The sequence below is a fragment of the Amblyomma maculatum genome, chromosome 7 (assembly GCF_055883805.1).
Source record: "Amblyomma maculatum isolate TAMU_Amacu chromosome 7, ASM5588380v1, whole genome shotgun sequence".
Lineage (NCBI taxonomy): Eukaryota > Metazoa > Arthropoda > Arachnida > Ixodida > Ixodidae > Amblyomma > Amblyomma maculatum.
Genome location: NC_139350.1, coordinates 115535627 through 115556132, shown reverse-complemented (window position 1 = coordinate 115556132; position 20506 = coordinate 115535627). Strand labels below are relative to the sequence as shown.

General features: G+C 44.2%; 1 protein-coding gene across 1 annotated transcript in view; it reads left to right on the top strand.

Moving 5' to 3' along the window:
- The first annotated feature begins 1211 nt into the window (after positions 1-1211).
- The window catches only part of LOC146184496 (aurora kinase A-B-like), a 30682-nt gene continuing 11387 nt past the window's right edge, over positions 1212-20506 (top strand). The window contains exons 1-4 of the mRNA XM_084608569.1: positions 1212-1255; positions 4468-4594; positions 8347-8426; positions 9785-9923. Of these exons, the coding sequence (XP_084464695.1) occupies positions 1212-1255; positions 4468-4594; positions 8347-8426; positions 9785-9923 (390 nt within the window). The remainder of the gene's footprint in view (positions 1256-4467; positions 4595-8346; positions 8427-9784; positions 9924-20506) is intronic.

Below are 20506 nucleotides of genomic sequence, written 5' to 3'. Positions count from 1 at the left end.
GTGCAGCACATGGACCACAATTTTCACTTTCAAAAACACTGAACAAACATACAAGTATATTTACCGCTGAATTCCATGGAATTCTGCTAGCCGTGAGACACATTATAGAAAAGAAAATACAGACATCAATCATCTTCACAGACTTCCTCAGTGTTTTAACGTGCCTATCCTTTTCGAAGCGGCATAATAAAACCCAGTCCTGATTTCTATTTATAACACCCTTATGGCTGCCCATAAACTAGAACTTAAAATTACACTGTGTTGGGTGCCAGGCCACTGCTGTATACCAGATATTCAGGCAGCTGATAGGCTTGCTGCATCAGCTGTCCTTCGAAACACTACAGACATTGACAACATATCATATCAGGAACTCAAGCCACACATCAAAAACATGATCCGACAACCATGGCAAGAGGAATGGGATACAGATATTGAGAATAATATACACACAATAAAACCAAGGATAGGCAGGTACACCACAGAAAAACGAAACAGATTCAAAGAAGTACTCTGTGCAGGCTGAGAATAGGTCACACATGTAGAACACATTCATACATTTTAACAAACTCTCCTGCACCACATTGTTGCAGATGCGGTTGCCGGCTAACAGTATTTGGTGTTTTATTGAATGTCCGAGACTTAAACAGCATAGGAGGCGTCATTTTCCCGAATTATACATGAAACAAATATCCACAACTCCGTCCATCGTTCTTGTCGATATTCCAATGTTCCTTTTAGAAAGAATTTGTAAATATTTATTAAAAGTAGGCTTTTTATATGGAATCATTTATCAACATGACGGTCAGCCCGTTTCTTATAAATAAATGGCTTCCTTTTAAAGAAATTGTTGCTGAGGCAGCTTAGCCTTTTGACACGTACATGTCTCTCTTTCATTTTTACTCAGGCCACTAAACACCGCAATATGTTTTAGGCCCTATACACCACTTATTTTAGACTATACATTCCGCAATAACTTTTAGGCCCTATACACCACCGTTTTTATGTACATCATTAGACACCTCACCTCGGACATTTTATTAACTTCAGTTTACACTTCACCTTGTGTTTGGCGCCCTTTGGCCGAAGATGCCCTTGCGCCATAAAAAATTCAGTCCATCATCGTCATCAACATCATCATTACCATACGGCTGCATGGAAGCACACTGTCTCTTGTCTTGGGCCTCCATTGAAATATGGCAGTAACGGCTGAGATGAACCTTAGGTACTTCTGCTCAGTAGCCGAGAGCCCCCTCAAGTGAGGGACTGACCGCAGTATTCATATTTAACATGCAACATCCCCGCATCATTTTTGGTATGGAGTAAGTAGCTGCGGCAAGCAGCAATTACGGTGCTCGCCAATTGAGCACGAAGGCGCAGATTACAACTCAGTTGTGGCGAGCTCCTTTCGGTAATTGTGAGGGGGATGGCGCCCATGTTCTCTGCAATGCAGTTGCACGTTGAGGGAATCGATGAGTTCGAAACTATTGCCGGAGGTCTTCACTATGGTGTCCCACCCCCCCCCCAAAAAAAAAAAAATACGTTTTTCAATGTAAACGTTAACACCATATAAATCAGGAGCTACTGCTGGGGATGCCGTTCAACTTTAATGAAAGAATTGCCGAATTTGAAATAATGGAAAACAGTGAGGATTGAGCACTTGCTAAAAATGCACACTTGCTACCTTATCAGACAGCGCGCTCGCAACAGCTTTCTATAGTTGCCACCTTACTCCTCATTCGTCAACGATAGGATACACAGGGTTCTTCCAAAGGAAGAAACCCTCAGCGGCAATGGCTGGCAAAAGGGGAAGCAGCCTTTAACGAGCCGCTCGGAAAGTCAACGATCAAAAGCGCTTCAATTCTCTTCACCTGCGAGTACTTTTGTTTCATTTCTGCCTTGTGAGCCGTTACATATCTTATTCTAGTACAACTTCGAATTTTTGAAATAATGATCAACTTTTAAAGAGTGCGAACTGAAACTTTAGTGCGGTGGTGTCGATAATTTGGTATGACTCTACGTGCAGTAAGCTGCACACCTAGAAAGCCGCGGCCTGTAAACAAGAAAAAGAAACTTTTAATCGAGTGCCGAGTAACAGCTTTTTATAATAAATACATCGTTTAGGGTAACGTTGTAGGCTTGTGCTTTCAAAGGTGCAAACTGCAGGTGTGAGCCTCGATCTTGAATGCCCACAAAGGTGGCGGGGTTGTATACAGCAGCGCTCCAGCGGGCAGTTTGCAGGGGCCGCTCTTTCTTGAAAGCAGAGTGCGTAAGGCACCCATGTGTTTGGCGATTTCATGACACATTGTTTAGTCAACCTTAGATTGTGATGTCTAATTTAAACCCCCCTCCCCCCCCACCCCCGCACTGACGCGTCTTGTCCTCTCTCATTCTCCTTTGCCCCATTCAACCAGTCTCTAACAACGAGGGATGCAGTACAAGGGCAAAGAGAATGCAATGATCAGCATAGGACTCGACATTGCCTACCAGAAGTTAAGGTTCCATAAACAATGTGCAGTCACATCGTGTCGTTATCCATGCGGTGTTATCCGCCATAAGGAGACAGCAGTGAGATAGTTCTGATATTTAGAAAGTTACGGCAGCGGATTTTCCTCCTTACCTCCGCAACGGTTAAATGGTAAAGCGAATTTGGTTTCTTTCGCAAGCTGAACCCAAGGTATAACAGTGCACCTGTACAAGCAAGACTATGAGCCAATAACAAACAAGCAAAAAAAGGAAGTTTGTACAATGCTCGCACTTGGTTGAGGATATTTAAAGGCGTAAGCTACTCCCATACGAAAATAGAGTGGTTGGCTGCGCCTTATACACGCAGGTTACGATGCGGAGTGTTACTAGCGCCAATGGAGAACTGGACCGGAGGACTGTAGTCAGTGCATCCACCTTGCATTTGAGAGCTGCTGGGCTCGGTGACGAGTGCCGCTGGGTATTCAGGGGATTTCTAAAGAGTACAGGATTCACCGGACGATATCCTCTACTTTTGGTGAAATGCATGAGAAAAGGATCCATGGTGAACCCATCTCATAAGCAAGAATGTAATGAATGACCTATGTCGATGGAACGGCGGCGCGAACGTGACTTTATCGCGCTAATAATTTTTAATTGGCATTCCCGAATTGCTATCCTTATGTTCCTACGGCGTATATGTAGGCAGTGGCTAAAATAGTCATATGCAGCGTGGAAGCAGATGAAAATTACCTTGAATCCCCATATCACAGTATACCAGAACAAGCATTCTTGCTCGGCGGAAGGTCGCATGTGTGCTCCTTATTCTTTTATTTTAGGCGCTGCAACATTATACCTTTAATACCACAAATTCTAGGCCTTCATTCTAGCTCGTTATGGATGCAAAAATATAGATTAGTGCAAGGAAGGCAAGAACTTAATTCCCATATACAGCGCCGTGTCTATCTTGTGCGCTTTTTTTCTTCCTCGTCTTTGTTCATATTCAGCAGCGCGACAAAACCGACGACGGAACAAGCGCAACAACACAAGCGCTGATTTTCAGCGGTGATTATACTTGTCCTTTGTCTATTGCGCGCAGCTTGATTATGGAGAAAAAAAGCCAACTTCCCACCTCTCTATTCTTCTATCCTGGCCTCAGCGCCTCCCTTCGCCTCATCGAAGCCCACGCTGTCCACACTTTTTCGTCGGTTGCTGAAATAAATTCCGGCTCATGTGCTCGTTTTAATGAATTTCGTTTTTTTGATGCGTTCTTAAGCTTAGAGTTAGAGCTCTCGAGTATTTTGCACCGCCTTCTTCCGGGGTAGGCCGTCCATTAATAGCAGAGGTGCAATATTGCTCGGGAGTTCAAGTGTCCTAAAAAGCCACTGTCGACAGGTGTTGACCCAATTATTGCCGCTTGAATGGGTTCCCGCGGCATGTTTGTCACACTGTGACGAAAAAAACATCAGCGTGAGTCCTGGAGTTCTACCGTTAATGTTTTTGTTTTCGAAGCTGCAGTGTTTACTGTAACTTTCGTTTGTTGAAAAAACAACTTATTTTAAGTAAGCGATACAAAGAGAGTACTTTAATGACACGTAATACACCATTTAAGAATAATCAGTTAGTTATAATGTTGTAGGAAAATTGAATCATTGCAAATACCTAATGCTTTTGTAACTATAATATTTGGGCGAGAGTAAATGCACGTCAGCTGTGAAACAAAGCAGTTCTCTTCACCCGCATTCGGGCCAACAAAGATACCTTTGCAAGCGCTACGAAAAAGGACGAATGCGAGAAGCAATGAGCTTGTTACCATGAGATTTACAGGATTAATTTTTTTCCCATGCGCTCCACTCGAAGATTCTGTTAGAGGTGTAATAGGGTAAACCCATGCTCTCCTAGCGTTTGCGGTTACTTGGAATATCTCTCGTTTAACGCATGAAATGTTTGCTTGATGACTCTTTTTGCTTCATCTATGTAATGTGAGTTTTTTTTTTCTGATCGCAGCCATGAAGAAGGGGTAAAAATTTGGTGCATTGACAATTTTGATATTGGCCGGCAGATTGGGGAAGGGACTTTCGGTGAAGTGTACCTTGCCCGGGAAAAGAATACGAAGTTTACTGTAGCCCTTAAGGTGAGTTTATTTGTGCATTGAAAATAGCACAGGTAAATGGGAGTTCTACCAGTGAATTCATATGAAAAGCATCCGTTTTTCACACACTTTTTCAACTTTCTTACTTCCACTACTCTTTGGTACCATTAAAAAGCTGAAATGTGGTACGAGAGGTTAGTTATGCAATAGACCACCGACCTGCAGTTTCGTTTATAGTAGCGACTAGAGAAGTGTTGAAATAAAGAATCATAAATGACAGCAGCCCGGCAACAAATCAGTGCATCTCGCTGGATGGAGTTAAAGGAAAAGAACGAAAAACTCTTTTTTGCTATTTACACGGGCTTCAAACTGACAGCTTCTGCTCTGTCGGCGTTGTGAAAGCAAAAATTACGAGTGACATTCTTGTTTGTTTTAGTGTATGACAAGGTTCGGAAATTGTTTGCAATTGATTAAGTGAAGGCGTGAAACCACACTATACGGTCAAAGGTATTTCACGAATTTTGACATTCATTTGGATTTATTTTGTACTCAAATGTGCGTAACAGCAGACGACACGCTGCACTGCAATAAATGACGCCTAGACATCGCTTTACATATGGCTAGAACACTGGCCGGTTTCTTAGCCCCTCTGTGGGGTTAGAAAAACACTTTTTCTAGGAGACAGCAATACTACCGGAAGCCACACTACGATGACCGCTGTTCTTCTGATCTTCGTGCTTTTGTTATCGTTGATGGAAGTACAAGCAAGTACAGTCTTGCTCACGTTATGCCAGACGCAACGAAACAGCTCACAAATACATATTTACTGAAGGCATGGATGAGAATACCTGCGTTATTCTTCAACGAATTATTCATGCGTCTCCCAAGGCACGTATAAGGTTAGGTCAGCATCTATGTTTTGATACCTCCATTGCAGGAGAATTGCAGAACGGAAAAAGGTGAACGTTTTGTCTTATCCCGCCGCAACGGCGAGTAACTAGCTATAGTAAAAGGAACGTTTCGTTCCCAGTAAACTGTGCTAATCAAAAGCATGGCAACATGACAGCTTAAGCGGTTTGGTACTGCTAGCCAGTTGCGACATATTTCAGGAAAGCATGTTCTTGTCATTTCTGCGTGTGCGCAACAGCGGTAGTGATCTTATGTTAATTTTTAAAGTACGGCGATGCATATATCAAAGTTACCAGCAAGGATAAAGTATATTATTTAAAGTATCGTACCCTTTTTTCGGTTATTTTTCTATTCCTACTGCTATATTGTTGAGGCTTAAAAAAGACCACACTCTTCCTTGGCAAAAAACAAACAAACAAAAAAAAACTTTCAATGGTAGTATCAGGCCCTTATTTTATTATCGCGTCGCTTGTTAGTCATGCCTCCTTGCGTTATAATTTGATACAGTAGATAAATGACAAATTTCGTATGGGGACGCATTGCGCGAAGAACAACGCCATATACCTTGCTAAGATGCTCTGAAATAACATAGGGCAATGAGAGCTATGAATGGACCATTTTCTTCAGCCAGATGCGAATATATTTTCATATATTTCAACGTAGTCAACAAGCACTTCTAGCTCGCGCTCAGAGGCGCACCGACACCAGCAGTGTCATACTTGGCCTTCAGAGATCTTAAGGCACGAAGACCCAGAACGCGCTTTATGTTTTCATCGTGGTTTCTCTATGACATCGTTACAAGATACCCATGTGATAGTTCAATAAAGCACACGTCATAGTAGGACACGTTTGGGTGAACAAATATTTTAGAGCTGGGGTGCGCGCAAAACCCAAGCCTTCATATTGTGTTTGATCTCGCGAAAGGAAAGTGGCGAACGAGTCTATATGTGTTTTCGAGCTGCAGCGCGCAGAAACGTGGAATGGAGAAGACACGGGGTGTACAAGCCCGGCTATTTTGAATTTCATCTATTTTATCCTGCCGTTATAGTTACTGGAGCACAACGGTATTTCTATACAGGTCAGTCGACTTAGGAGGCATGTACTTTGAGGAGCGACTGGCATACCTACGGCTTCGTCCTCCACCGAAAAGGGGCAACTTTACCTTTGGCAGCGTCCCAATGGCAGCGCAAATCCATTAACGTATCTCGACTTTCCCTTGTGTAAGACTTTGTGATGCAACAAATCTATGAAATTAGGGCAGGCATATCAAACTTGCTTGACTGTTAGTCGTTTCTTGAAGGCTTTAAAATATTTCCATTTTTACCCGAACCACACACTGCTCGTTCGGTCCAGAAGGCATGGTTTAGTAGTAGTTGGCACTAGCATGTTGGTACTATTCGCGCGGAAAAATCGTCATTGGCCGATAGTGTTATGACGTCCCAAACACATGACCTCTTAAGGAATTTCAAACAGCCCACATTCAAAATAAAGGTGTCGCCCGTCTAGTTAGAACCGGGGACCTCTGCATGGCAGACGGGCACGCAACGCGTAGGTCACGAAGGGTCGTTGGTATCACCGTGTTGAAGGGCACATATGAATGCGCTGTGGTAGGTGTGAGTCACTAACGCGGCTCTATGATTTTAGGATCTAAATAAATTAAACAAGTAAATATTATTCCCCACGTTTCCACAATAAAAAGGTGCTTTAAAGGCGCTTAAGGTGACGCTCAAGTGTTCCCCATCGTTTAGAGGGTACGCTAAGGTACGGTAAGTCCTATACGCAGTCATTGTCAGACAAGTTTCTTTAAGTTAGAAGATATGTTCTCTCCACATATGACCTACAAAGCGTTTTAGGCATGATTTTGCGTTTGTGTTCATAGACCACGAATGCAAACGGCAGAGTTAAATCAACTGGGCGAAGCTTGGTACACACCTTTTCGAAGAGCATCAGTGTGGAAAGAAGTGCGGTCGTTTTCCCCAGCCTATCTTCATACGCGCGCAAAAGCTTCTGTACGGAGCACGTCGTGAAACGTGCGTTCTTTTTTAACGCCGTTACAGAGAACGTGCGGCATTGCACCTACCTACCACGTTATACAAATTTCCAAATGGATGCAAGGCTAATATACAGTGGCACCGTCCGATGAAAAAGAGCGCTGCTTTGATAACACACGAAGATTTCGTTTTATTAAATTTGTGTATGTAGGTACCTGTTATCTGGCTTCAGAAATAGTTCGACTTTTAGCTCTGGTCCTGACTGGCTGGTCCATTTTCTTTATTTCTCATTGCGCTCATTGTGAATTGTTAACCTGTATTAACAGGCGACTTGTATTGCATCAGTGCTTCTGGGTCTGTTCGATTGTTGCAATTTGTGCAGTTTTGGTGATCATCCACTTTAAAGCAATTTTTATACGAAATGGGTATTATGCGTACTTTTAGCAAGGGCTATTGAAATTTAAGCAAACTAATAACCTTCTCGTCCAAGTCCTTCCAGTGCTTGACTTAGCTATTGCTAAAGTGCCTGTCGAAATAAGGCTCTGCCTTTTAGTTTTTGAAATGCCGTTCTGCATGCATGGAGAAGCCCCATGACGTGTAAAATGAGAGCGCAAAATTCACTATGCTCAGAGGCGATAGAAAGGACTACACGCGAATATTTGTAACGTTTGTTGCAGACTGCTACCGGCGCTGCCTTGCGCGCACTGTTTTACGTTTAATCTACGCTTCGCACTTGCCTGCTGCTCGACATACGTAATGTGAAATGCCTGCAAGATGGGTGTTTATCGCTCCCCATGTAAGCGGTCATGCATTTTGACTTGTCGGGCTTTTTGACAATGTTTTCTTTGAGCCATTAAACGCTAATTTTCGTCAACAAAACTGTTGTGCGTGCAGAAACTCTCGAAGTCGAAACTACGAAAAGCCAACATGGAGCAGCAGCTGATAAGGGAAATAGAAATCCAGTCGCACCTGCGGTGAGCCTCCTTGTTTTCCAATCTGCGTTCGCACAAAAAAGCTTGTTGCGCAGTGCCTATTGCTATGTTCTTGCTTCAATATTATCACGTGCTTCGGGCGTTATTTTTATCCTGCGTTGTTTATATCTGCCCGTTGTTTATATCTGCGTATTATTTGCTCAAATGTATTAGCATTTGTCATCTTAGCCCTGCTGCTAATGCATTACTAATTTCCTTTGTAAGACAGTTGCAGGTATAGTTTAAGATCTCACATTCATTTCACCCCTCATTTTTTTTCCCGGCGGATGTGCATACGCACCATTATTTCATGTAAAAATCCGGAACGAAACAAGTCAGAAATGCTAGCTGCGTGCCAAATTCTTGTCGAGATTTTAGAGCAGGTATTTTACAGCTCAGTTTAGGTACACGGTACCCTTTCAGAAGGTTTCATTACGCTAGCAGTGGGAATCGTAATTATGAGGCTGTATTTTTTTCCAGCCGTCATAAGTTTGAAATACTGATGCGTGCTTCAGGTTGCATGGTGGTTACAAGTTGTTACCCCTTTTGGCTCTGCTAGGTTGAATTGGCGCGTTTATTTTTCGTTACACCGTGCGAAGATGAAGGTCGCAGACTGAGTGCTTGTAATTTAACCTGAAGTACACTTCTGGAGTAATTTACTTCTGAGGCGTCCGATTATAATTGTTCCGGAAACAGTAGGTATATACATGCAGCACCCGTGTTCCATGACTGAATGCGTGCCATAATCGAGCGCATTAAGCAGAAATTTATGACATTCTGAAGAATGTTTGACATTAAGCATATATTACTGTTTCGTTCAGTGCTGCAGCTTAGTCTCCTCTTCTGTCATGCCTCTGGAAAGCAACACCTTAGAGCCAGTTTGCGACAAACCTAGGTCATTGGCCTCCTACAGTTAGAAGACAAAGCAAACACATGCATGAAACAATCCTGAATTCCTCAGTCAAATTTCTCTATGCAATGATCTTTAACTTTTTTCCGCTGATTAAATTGTTGCAATTGCTTGTGATTTAGTACTCGTTAATCTCGACGCACATCGACTCCTGTTGAAGTTGTTCAACGGCTCTCAAGTACAACAGGCAAATCACACCGTTTAATAGAATCACTGAGGGAAAACTCCTATGCATTGTACGCATATACTTTGAATTTGCGAAAAAGAATGCAGTGCATGAATCTTTGTTCAATTTAGTGCAATTTGGATACAAAATATTTATATGCTCACATATATAGCTAGCAATTATCTCTACCTTTCTGTAAAAGCTGAGAGCGCTTTTTCGAGTGCAACACGTAAAATTGCTCAGCGGCCATTTTGCGCTCCCCCCCCCCCCCCCTTCTCTCCGCAGGCACCCCAACATCCTATGTTTATACAATTGGTTCGATGATACTAAGTACGTCTACCTGATTCTGGAGTACGCACCAGAAGGGGATTTGTTCAAGGAGCTCCAGAAAGCTGGTAGATTCACGGACAAGAGGGCTTCAACAGTGAGTACTCTCTTCCCTTTTGTTCACCAACGCGTAATCATGCCAGCTGCCCTCATCAGAGCGCTGAGCCATAATATTTGTTCGAAATACCCCAAAGGTACAAACACTACAGACAAATCATCAATCTGAGCTCCAGGGCTGGTAAAGGAAGACGTACGGCTCTGCGGTAGAAATTAATTTATTGTTGAAAGATAGGTGAAGTAATGGTTTTGAAAATATTACTTTGTCCACCGCAGTGATTGATAGCAAAAATTAAAAGAGCAGGTAAACCGTTAAATAGCTCGTATTCAACGAATAAGTGAGGAGAGACGCTGGCAAGAACATGTCTGTCTTTTTACCGTGTTGTTAATTATGCCCATTCTCTTGTAGTTCCTGAGTAACCCTCACAAAGAGTTGTAGCATAAACCCCTCATTAGACCAACAGCACTCTAACACCATCTAAACGTCAGCTGTCCAGATTAAAGCTTTATTCAGTAAGAGTGGAGTTCTTGAATATTGCGGTGGCTGACTGCAATTGTTTCAAGTTAAATCCCGGAAGCAGTGCATTTTGATGGATGCGGAACGCATGGCGCTCTTGTGATACGCGATTCCAGTGCACTTTAAACCAAACGTATGAAGAATAAATTTTAACTGACCATGACTACAGCAAACTCACAGTCGATGTCGTTTTTGGGCGTAAGCATTCTTGTCCAAACCAAACAGCGCAAGTGATTTATACAGCTCGTCAAAGTATGAGCTTATAGCATGACTACCATATTACAGAAATGTCTAGTTCACTGCAATAAAACTTTGGTTGGGCCTAGTTCGTCCTAGTTCGTTCATAATTTTCTACGGAACTGAACAGCGCGAACAGAAGACAATGCACAGAGAAGAAGAAGAGAACACAAGGACAGGCGCTAACTAACAACTACTTTATTCGTCATGACAACAACGCATATATTGAGCTAAGACCACACTTGTGCAAGCAGACAAGAATCTGGCAAGTCATTTGATCCAAGATTGCAATGTTGCGCACACAGGAACTTATATTCAGCTTCGTTCAAAGAGAGAAGTATCGCTAATACAGTTTTCTCCTTTTTTCTTGATACGAAAGGCTTCAAGGGCGAACCGCGCGTGTTCATCTTTGCTTCTGCCAACAATCGTCGGCTCATCAAATCGCGGTGCACACTTGCAAGAAATAATATGGGACAGCAGATGAACACACAAGAATGCTAAATTGGGCGAGTTGGTGCATTCGCATTTTAGGAAAACGTAGCGCAAAAAGGACAAGGACAAAAAAAAGAAGGAGACACACACGAGCGCTTACTCACAACTGTTTATTAGAAAAGCTAACAGAATATATAGGATACAAAAAATTATCAAATACATCTAATAAAGCGGTGAAATTGACAAAAAATTGACAAAAATGTGGAGAAAGGCAAGTCTGCAAAGATACACACGTGAAAAAACTACTTGACCACTGATTCTAGGTATGTAATCTCTACTTTCGTTAAGTTCATAGAAGCTTCGCTGACACACTTATCCCCTATATATTCTATATAGCTATATATTCTGTTAGCTTTTCTAATAAAAAATCAGTTGTGAGTAAGCGCTCGTGTGTGTCTCCTTTTTTTTGTCCTTGTCTTCTTTGCGCTACGTTTTCCTAAAATGCAGATGAACACCTTTGTCATCTTTCTTAACATTTAGCGCATGCTCCCTGAGGCGCTCATTAATACAGCGGCCAGTCTGCCTCATGTACGTCTTCCCACAGGAAAGTGAGATGGAATACACCACTCCAATGGCGCATAAAACTACTCATGTTCCATGCGCCATTGGAGTGGTGTATTCCATGCCACTGGGGCAGACTGGCCGCTGTATTAATGAGCGACTAAGGGAGCATGCGCTAAAAGAAAGATGACAAAGGTGTTCATCCGGTGTCCCATATTCTTGCTTGCAAGTATGCACCGCGATTTTATGAGACGACGATTCTTGGCAGAAGCAAAGATGAATACGCGCGGTTCGCACTTGAAGTTTTTCATATCTAGAAAAAAGGCGATAACTGTATTTGCGATACTTCTATCTCTTTGTACGAAGCCGAATATAAGCTCCTGTGCGAGCGACGTTATTAACTTGGATCGAATGACTTGCCAGGTCCTTGTCTGCTTGCACAAGTATGGTCTCAGCTCTATATATGTGTTGTTGCCATGAAGAATAAAGTAGTTGTTAGTTAGCGCCTGTCCTTGTGTTCTCTTCTTCTTTGTGGATTATCTTCTGTTCGCGCTCTTCAGTTCCGTAGAAAATTTGTTCCATTGTTTAGGGGACATAACCAAGTTGCAGGAATGGTAATTACACTTTTTTATAATACCAGTTAGAATCCTAAACAGCCAGCTTGACTGGCTTCATTTTTTTTATCCATTGTAAACAAATGTATTGCAATAGCACGGGGTATGCTGCACAGCGTCCTCATGCTTTTAAGAGAGCGACAGAACAGCTAAATGAAACTTGCGTTAGGTATGGAAGAAGACAGGACATACGCATTTGATGTGCTCGTTCAGCTGTGGCAGCAGTTCGCTGCAGTTGGGCATTCTGCACTTGTGCGTAACTACTGTTACACATATGGTGGAGCTGTACTGGTTAGGGTGCCCGGCCGCGTATATGGTAAACCATATCCTGTAGGAGTACTCGAGCTGACGACACTCTGGCGCGTGATTCGTTCTTTTAGCGGTATGGATGGAAGGATGGATGTTAGGAGCGTCCCTTTTTAAACGGGGTGGTGAAAATCATTAGCATGCTCAACCTTTCTTTTTTGCTTTTTACCTTAGGTAACCCTTCAGCTTTAACTAATTCACTTTTAAACCCGGGCTATCTTTAAATACCCGTATTTATTTCGACGTAGCTTTCATGCTTCCCCTTCCTGCTATTTATCCGCCAATCTTCCAAACCTCTCTTGCTAACCTCTACCGCCGATTCTTTTACGCCTCTTTTGTTACCTCTAAACCCCTGAGCCTGGGGTAAGCTTCTAGGGTAAGGTTCTAGGGTAACCTGCCTAGGTTAAGCTTCTTTTCCATTAAATCATTCCAGTTTATATCCTCTGCGTTCTTTATATCTCGTTTAATGCTCTTTATTTCTCCGTCCTCCCTTCCTAACTACATATTGGTTAGTTTCCTGGTCCTTTTCCGCCCTGTGAGTCAATGCCCGTTTGGTATAAGTATTGAATACTCTAGCTACCCACTATTGTCGTCCATTTTCCTGAGGTATTCTTCGAACAATATTTTGCTCAGAGCCTCTAGTAGGGTCCTCTCAGGAATGTCACCTGGCGACAAATAGCGAAAATAATGTCAAAAAGAATAGGAGTGCGTTTAAAGCCAGCTGTTGGTGTTGCTTCTGTGGCGCATTATATTAATATTACTTATCTTTGCACTCAAAACATCTCTTTGAATTCCTTGAGGGCAATTTGTCTGTATTTTTGTACAATTCACAACAATAAAATAAATTACTAGCAACATTCTTGGGGTGTGTTCCCGTTTTGGGCTGCATTATGCCTTTTGGTTCCTAAAAGCTAAAAACCAGCCGTTATCAGAGCCACCAGGTGACGGTATTACAACGGTTACACTATGCAGTTACCTTCACCGAAATCATTTCCTGCATTCAGTGCGTGTATGTTACCTTTAGGTTGCTTTCAGAGACACCTTTTAGGGGCAATCGTCGTTTAACTCGCTGACACCATCGTCTCCTCGAGCGTGTCTACGGCATATTGTTTGGAAATACGCTGCCCTGCCTGCGTTTGCCTACGAGGTTAAGACGGATCTCACTCGTGTGCATCAGCAACCTAAGGGCCACCTACATGGCGAGTCGCTTCAATTTGGTCACCCTGCCCCGCTGATAAGGACGACGCAGCTTTCACCCTCGGTCCCACTAGAATTTACCACAGAAAACGGGTTACCGGCACCCCGCCTCTCCCACACGCTGCGCAAACACCTCTATTTTGTCCCGCCGGTGCGATGCAATGCTTACAACGCTTGGCTACTTGCCGAAGGATGTGATATTTAATCCCGGCTTCGACAGACACATTTTAATGGAGGCGAAAATTAAGGCGCCCGTGTGCTTTGTGATCTCATTGTAAATACAGGACCCCAGGTTTTCGGAACTTTTGGAGCCCTCCGCTACTGCGTCTCTCATAGCCTGAGTTGCTTTGGGACGTTATATTTTACAAACCAAGCCAAAACAATCTATCTTTTTACGGGAACCTGTACGAAGGTGCGCAAAACTGGCTGGACAACTCGAGCACATCGCCTGCTACAACGGGTGGAGGAGGAACGTGCGATCCATAACGTGTACTATTCACTCAAGTAATTTGCTAGGACGTGGTTTGAGTTTCAGGTCAACCCTCTGTCTACATTAGAAACACTTTGCCGCAATCTCCAAGCCATATTCCCCACTGGAGACTTCCGGCAGACAGCTGAAGTTGTGCTGGACTGCTGTAACCAGCGCTGTTCTCGGGTCTTGTGTGCAATCCGTCACGGATTGTGCATAATTTCTAACCTAGATGAACACCTTTGAGACGACGTTCTTACAAAAAGCCCGCCACCAGAACTGGGATTTAAGCGTGGTTGAGGCCACTGTTTTTCGATGCCCTTCGTGCGCGATACGGTTGTTTTATGTGACCTGATGCTGTCGGTCGTCAGGGAGGAAGTACAAACCCTCTAGCTGACTTCCGGCGTAATCTGGGACGAAGTGCGTGCGGCAGTGCTGCAGCAAGACACCAGAAGTGCCTACGAATCAGTCATCTGCCAGGCATCAAGCTCCCACGTGAACGCAACCATTCAAACACTATGGTCGCCTAGTCTTACCTGTGGGCTTGGTCCGCCAGCCAGTCACCACGGATATGCAAAATGTAGCGTGCATTGGATCTTTAGCTCCTCTGCTAGCCCTGTGGTTAGGCGATTATTCTTCGCTTTTCGTGCCCGTATCGCCGAGTGGGTACGCGGTGATTCGCCTCTGAACTCCATTGCGCACGGAACGGTGAAAGGCCACTCGAGGTCGAATCTTTTCTGTTGGCCTGGCCGAGCCCTGTGATACACGGCGGCCACGATTCTCCTCTCCGCTACCGTTCCCCAAGCCCTCTTCGGGTTGCCAGCTGTTCTTAGCGGCTCTCATCCCGTTCGCATTAGGAAAACTAAATTTCAACGGGCCCCGGAGGCGTGGTTGAGGAAGAGCGAATAACTGAAGATCCTCCTGCGCAATTATGCGTATACAACGATATTTTACTGCGGGCAGGGTAGCGACCACATCCAACGCGCTACCTCTGATTTGAGTGTGACTCCGATGGAACAGACACGTGCACTTTACTCGGTACTTGTGCAGACTATTCAAGGATGAGCCGCACCTTTGCAAAGGACCTGAGCAGTAGTTTGACTTAATGGTTCGGCCTTGGAAATCGCACGGCTGGAGGTCACCTGATTACCCAGACAGGAAATGCACAGCCCGAATAGGTATCTGCGGTACCATAAGCGTAGTCTACTGCGAAAGTTTAAGCAATTTGATCTTGGGCCCCTACTTTCAGCAGTCAAACGGTGCTCTCATCAACCTACACGAAGTGCTGGTGGCATTCTCAACGAAACAGACCATTTCGCCCAGTAACACACACTACTGGAAAAGCAACACACTGCGTTTTCTCGTATATGAGAGCGTACATTCACCACGGTTCAGTGTCCTGGTCCTAGTCAGTGACGAGTAGCTTCAGGACTACGAAATTATTGCAGATAGCCATCTTTTGCTGTTGCTTAAGACCACACAGTCTTATGCAACTTGATGACGATTGTGGTAGTGTTTGGTTGCATTTCACACATTAGGTTCAGTACCTCGCTATGGAAGCGGGTGAAGGCTTCCTCCACGATGTGGATAAGATGTTGAATTTTGTCCCGACGGTGACGAATCCTCAGGATAATGCCGCACTTGTTCACACTTTTGAGGATACTAAAATCCATCCGGGCTTCTCATTTGATGACCTAACTTAGGTATCATCTCTGTTAGCCAATTCTGAACACCACGGCACTCGTTTGGCAGTGTTTGTACCGGGGTTTGCCTAAATGTCATGACGCCATGAGAACGCAAGGGAGCGAAATTCTTGCAGGCGATTTTATATAGTCGTCGGAAAGACCAGGGTCGCAGCCGGTGATTCTTGTGAGAAAGATAGACAACATTTCGCTGTTCTGCGTTGATTACTGAAAAGTTAATACCGTTATCAGAAAAGGTGTTTACCCGCTCCCCAGGATCTATGGTGCGCGTTACTGACCCCGTGATGCCATGTTCTTGTTTTCCTTAGCACTCACAAGAGAATATTACTCCGCCGCAATGGTGTAGTGGTTAAGCACTCGACAGCTGTGCCCAAGGATACAGGATCAAATCCTGGTTGTGGAGGCCACTTTTCGATAGTGGCGAAAAGGAAGGCGGCAAAGTGTTGTGCGATGTCAGTGCATGCTGAAGAATCCAGGTGCTCGAAATTTCAGGAGCCTTCGACAGTTGCGTCTCATAGCCTGGGTCGTGTTCAGACATTAAACCCCCAAAAGCAAACCAAACCCATCAAAACGGGTATTCGCATCTAGACATGGGCGAACGAGACGGGCTTCCGTTTGGCCTTTTCTCTTCTCCATCCACATTTCAAAGCATGACGGACACCATTTTAGCTGCTCTGAAGTGACAGTCTTGCCTTGTGTACCTATTGAATTTCACTATTTTCTCGTCCAGCATAGTCCTACAGCTCGAGCGATTGCTCATTGTCCTTCAAGCTCCCCAATGTGGGCAACGAGCCGTCTAGCTAGAGAAATGTCATTTCGCCTTGGCGGAGTTCCGTTTTTAGGACATGCCAGTCCACAAGGTACACTTGCAGACACTGACAAAATCGCTTCTGACTCCACCTTCTGAAGACCGACCCACAAAGAGGCCCTTCGAAGCTCTTTGGGCCTCTTCTCGTGTTACCGACGCTTTGTGCAAGGTTTTCTCGTATAACTGCTTCCTTAGCAGCCTTGCCTTTATAACGGCACACAGTTTTGTAGCGTAGTGCCCAAACGCTTTCAGACAGCTGCACCGCAATATTAGGTGATTACTTAGAGAATGCAGAAACTGATGCCCACACTGACACCTGTGACGTCAGTTGGGGCGATCCTGTTACAGTGACTGCGTGGTGTAGGACGAGTGATCGCATATGCTCGCCGTAGAGTTTCTCGATCGGAAAGAAAATAGACGGCAGAAAGAGAACTGCTTGTCGTCATCTCGGCCATAAGTATGTTCGGACATTGCATTTACGGACAACTGTTTCATGTTGTCAGCGATCACCATTCGTTGTGCTGCCTGGCGAGCATTAAATATTCTTCTAGCCGGTCGAAATGATACGACATCTAGTTGCAAAAATACTAGCTGACGTTCGTCTGCCCATAGGACCAGCAGCACCAAGATGAGGACTCCGCCTGCCATCACCGACGACTGCTTTTTTCTTTGAGCTGATTAGCACATCCCGCATATCACAGTTTCAACGGGCCGCCTTTGAGCTGGTACCACTCACGGAGTACCTGGGAATTTTAATGCCGGGGTTCCACGTGTGTTCCCCTGTAAAATACAGGCCGTCGTTATGCGATGTCACATTATCTGCAAGCGCGAGTTTACAGGAACACGATCCTTATACTTGTCCTACGATCACCGTTACGCTCATAAACATTGAGCACTTGTCATAATGAACTGTCCACCGGCCTCTTTGGGGTCAGTAGTTTGGTGGCAAATTCGGCTCAAACACCATTGGCCCGTATTACAGCATTCTGTGCGCACTTACGTTAAAATGCGTTGCTACTGAGAACGCGGCGAGCGTCCTCCATTAAAATGAGCCGGTTTTCTCTAGCCCATAGCGCCAACAAAAAACTTATTTCCCGTAAGTGGGACGGATCTTGACCATTTTTCAAAGTCGTCCACAGGGAAACACTACAGATTACTCTACATGATATGCTGAGACCACGCCACTTTCAAGCTGCAATGCTGCTGAAGCCGCCGAATTCAGTATCGAAAAAATCGAACTCGGCGCACATTTTAATTAGGTCGGCTCGGCTTGAAAGAAACATGCGCAGCGTCTGCGTAGAGGGTTTTAAAACATTTGAGAAACGTCTCCTTTCCCTCGCGAGGACATCGCGTAGAGTTGCGCTCATCCGTGCCACGCCCTCCTCATCACTCGGGGGCGACACTGACTCACACGGCCGAGAAGGTGCTGGCCATCTCCTAAAAGTTCTTTCCGCCTAACCAATGACTAGGCGCGAGGTCGCTTGCAGAGTTAAAGTGGCGTGTATGTGTTCGCACGCGTTGGCGCGTCCAAACAGACAAGCGGCGCGCCCTGTTTATTGACATCGCGTCGCTTCAGCCAGCCAGCCAGTGTTAGTTAGAGGAGTGTTAAAGCTAATGTAGCAGTGCTACTGCTGGGCTCCCGGGTTCAACCCGCTGTTCGGCAAGAATCTGATATCTACGGGGGAGCGGTGGTCTACAGGAGGAGCCACACTGTGCCTCTCCAGACGTTGGTATGCAACAGTGCCCGCTGTACAATTTTGTCGTTATTTGTTCCGACTCTCTGATATGGGTCAGTTCTGTAAAGCCTCAGTATTTACTGAAAGTTCTTTTTAGTTGCATGCTTTGCATTGACTTTATGTGAACATCTTGTCTGTGTATTTTAGGCATTAGTGTGGATTTCCCTGTATTGTCTCTTGCTGTATAAAGTAAATTTTTGGAAATTCCGACTCCCACCTTTACTCTGGGATGAACAGGCGAAAGCTGGGTACCATTGACCACCCCGTTCTGACACTGCAGGTAGCTGACCTCCGTCTGAGCTTGCCACGCAGGTCGAGGGCACCTCCTTTCAGATATGAACAGTTACCCTCCCCCCCCCCCCCAAACGCACATTTTTAGTGCGTCTGGCATTGTTCCCACCGATAGTGGCGCATCATTAATAACCTCTAAATATTAACGGGTAAGACCTGCGCCATGTCACGACAGTAGCTACTATTACTGACCGCGCGGAACTGCCTTCATAGCCTGCTTTACTCAGGTTTGGCTAAAGCTTAACGCACACCAGCCTTATACCTTCAACGATCTTTAACCGGTAGACAAATTGCTTGGCGGACCACCTGAACGGTTCATTATTTCCATGTATGTTGATGTAGAGCATAAAACCTGAGATCACACTTTTACATTGACAACATACGCTTATACTATGAATGTGTTCACAGCGCTTACAAAGACAAATACGCAGACAGCAGAAGGTCCAGCGACGAACTAACTTGTTATATTATTTGGAAATGAGTAAAAATAAAACATTATGCGCATGAGTAAAAAACATGGACGTAAACACCCTCAAAAACACCTCCACACTGCCGAAAAGGCTATAAATACCACTTTAGGCCATTCCTATCTTATCAACTTAAGTAGTTCACTTGCACGACAAAAGTAGATACCGTGGTGTCTCTGAAGCAGTCTGATCACAGCGTTTTGATATAAGCCGTTTCGAGCAACTCACAGGCGAGAGTGTCCTTCTCGCTTAAAATTGTGATTTCTGCGTGCCTTCGTTGACACTTTGCCTGGAACTGGTTCACACTTTGCCTAGGGAGCAGGTAAATGTAAGCTTAAATTGTGTTCATAGAACGCTTGTGCTGTGCGGTTCAATCACTAACAAATCAGGCAGCAGGGCCGACGTATACCTTGTCGCATGTTATAGTGATTTGATAAATGACCCCGGTGGCATATTTGACATACAGTGTAGCATATGCTTCTTATAGAAATGAAAAGGATTCTAGTCAAGTTAAGTACAACGTAGAGGGCTTTGGAACGAAAAATGATAGGGGTAACAATAAGATATAAGAAGCGTGCATAGTGGGTCAGAGGAATAGCTCGTGTGGGTAATATTGTAGTAGGAAATTTCTAATTGTATTAGATTTAGCCGCTTTCCTCAATTGCGTACAGCTGTTCCTACCGAATTTATTAATAGAAAAGCTGCTCTAATTCATTTATTAAGCCTACTATGTTTATCGTCAATGTTTGCCTGTTACAAAGTGCAAATATATACGGCCTTTTAGTCGCTCCTGTTTCTGAATGTATAACATATCAAATTAGAGTTCATTCTGTTGGACAATTTGCATTTCAAATATGAATAGAATTTTCTGCTTTGATTTGGTCGAGCGCGATGCATTCCGATTCTTAACTGAAAAGATTCAGATGTATCGTTAAGCCTCGTAAGGAACTCACAATAGAAGCACTTCAGGTTGCATATATTTCGACATACCGTGAAAAGGCACATTTTATAATGCATGCTTTGTGCTTCTGCAAATTTTAAAGGTAGAAACAGTCTACGCCAGTATATCCGAAAGGCCTTGCTACCACGTAGTAAAAAATGGTGACTGCGCATTTGCGGTATATTAACTGCATTATATACCTAATAAATGGTAACTGTTAGACTCTCATAACGCGATATTTGTATAATCCCGAAGATCTGAACTGTATGAGTTTGCCGACTGCAAATAAAAATTTGGAGGACGCTTAAGCTTCGCTTTTAGGAATGGAACGCGATAGCGTTATCG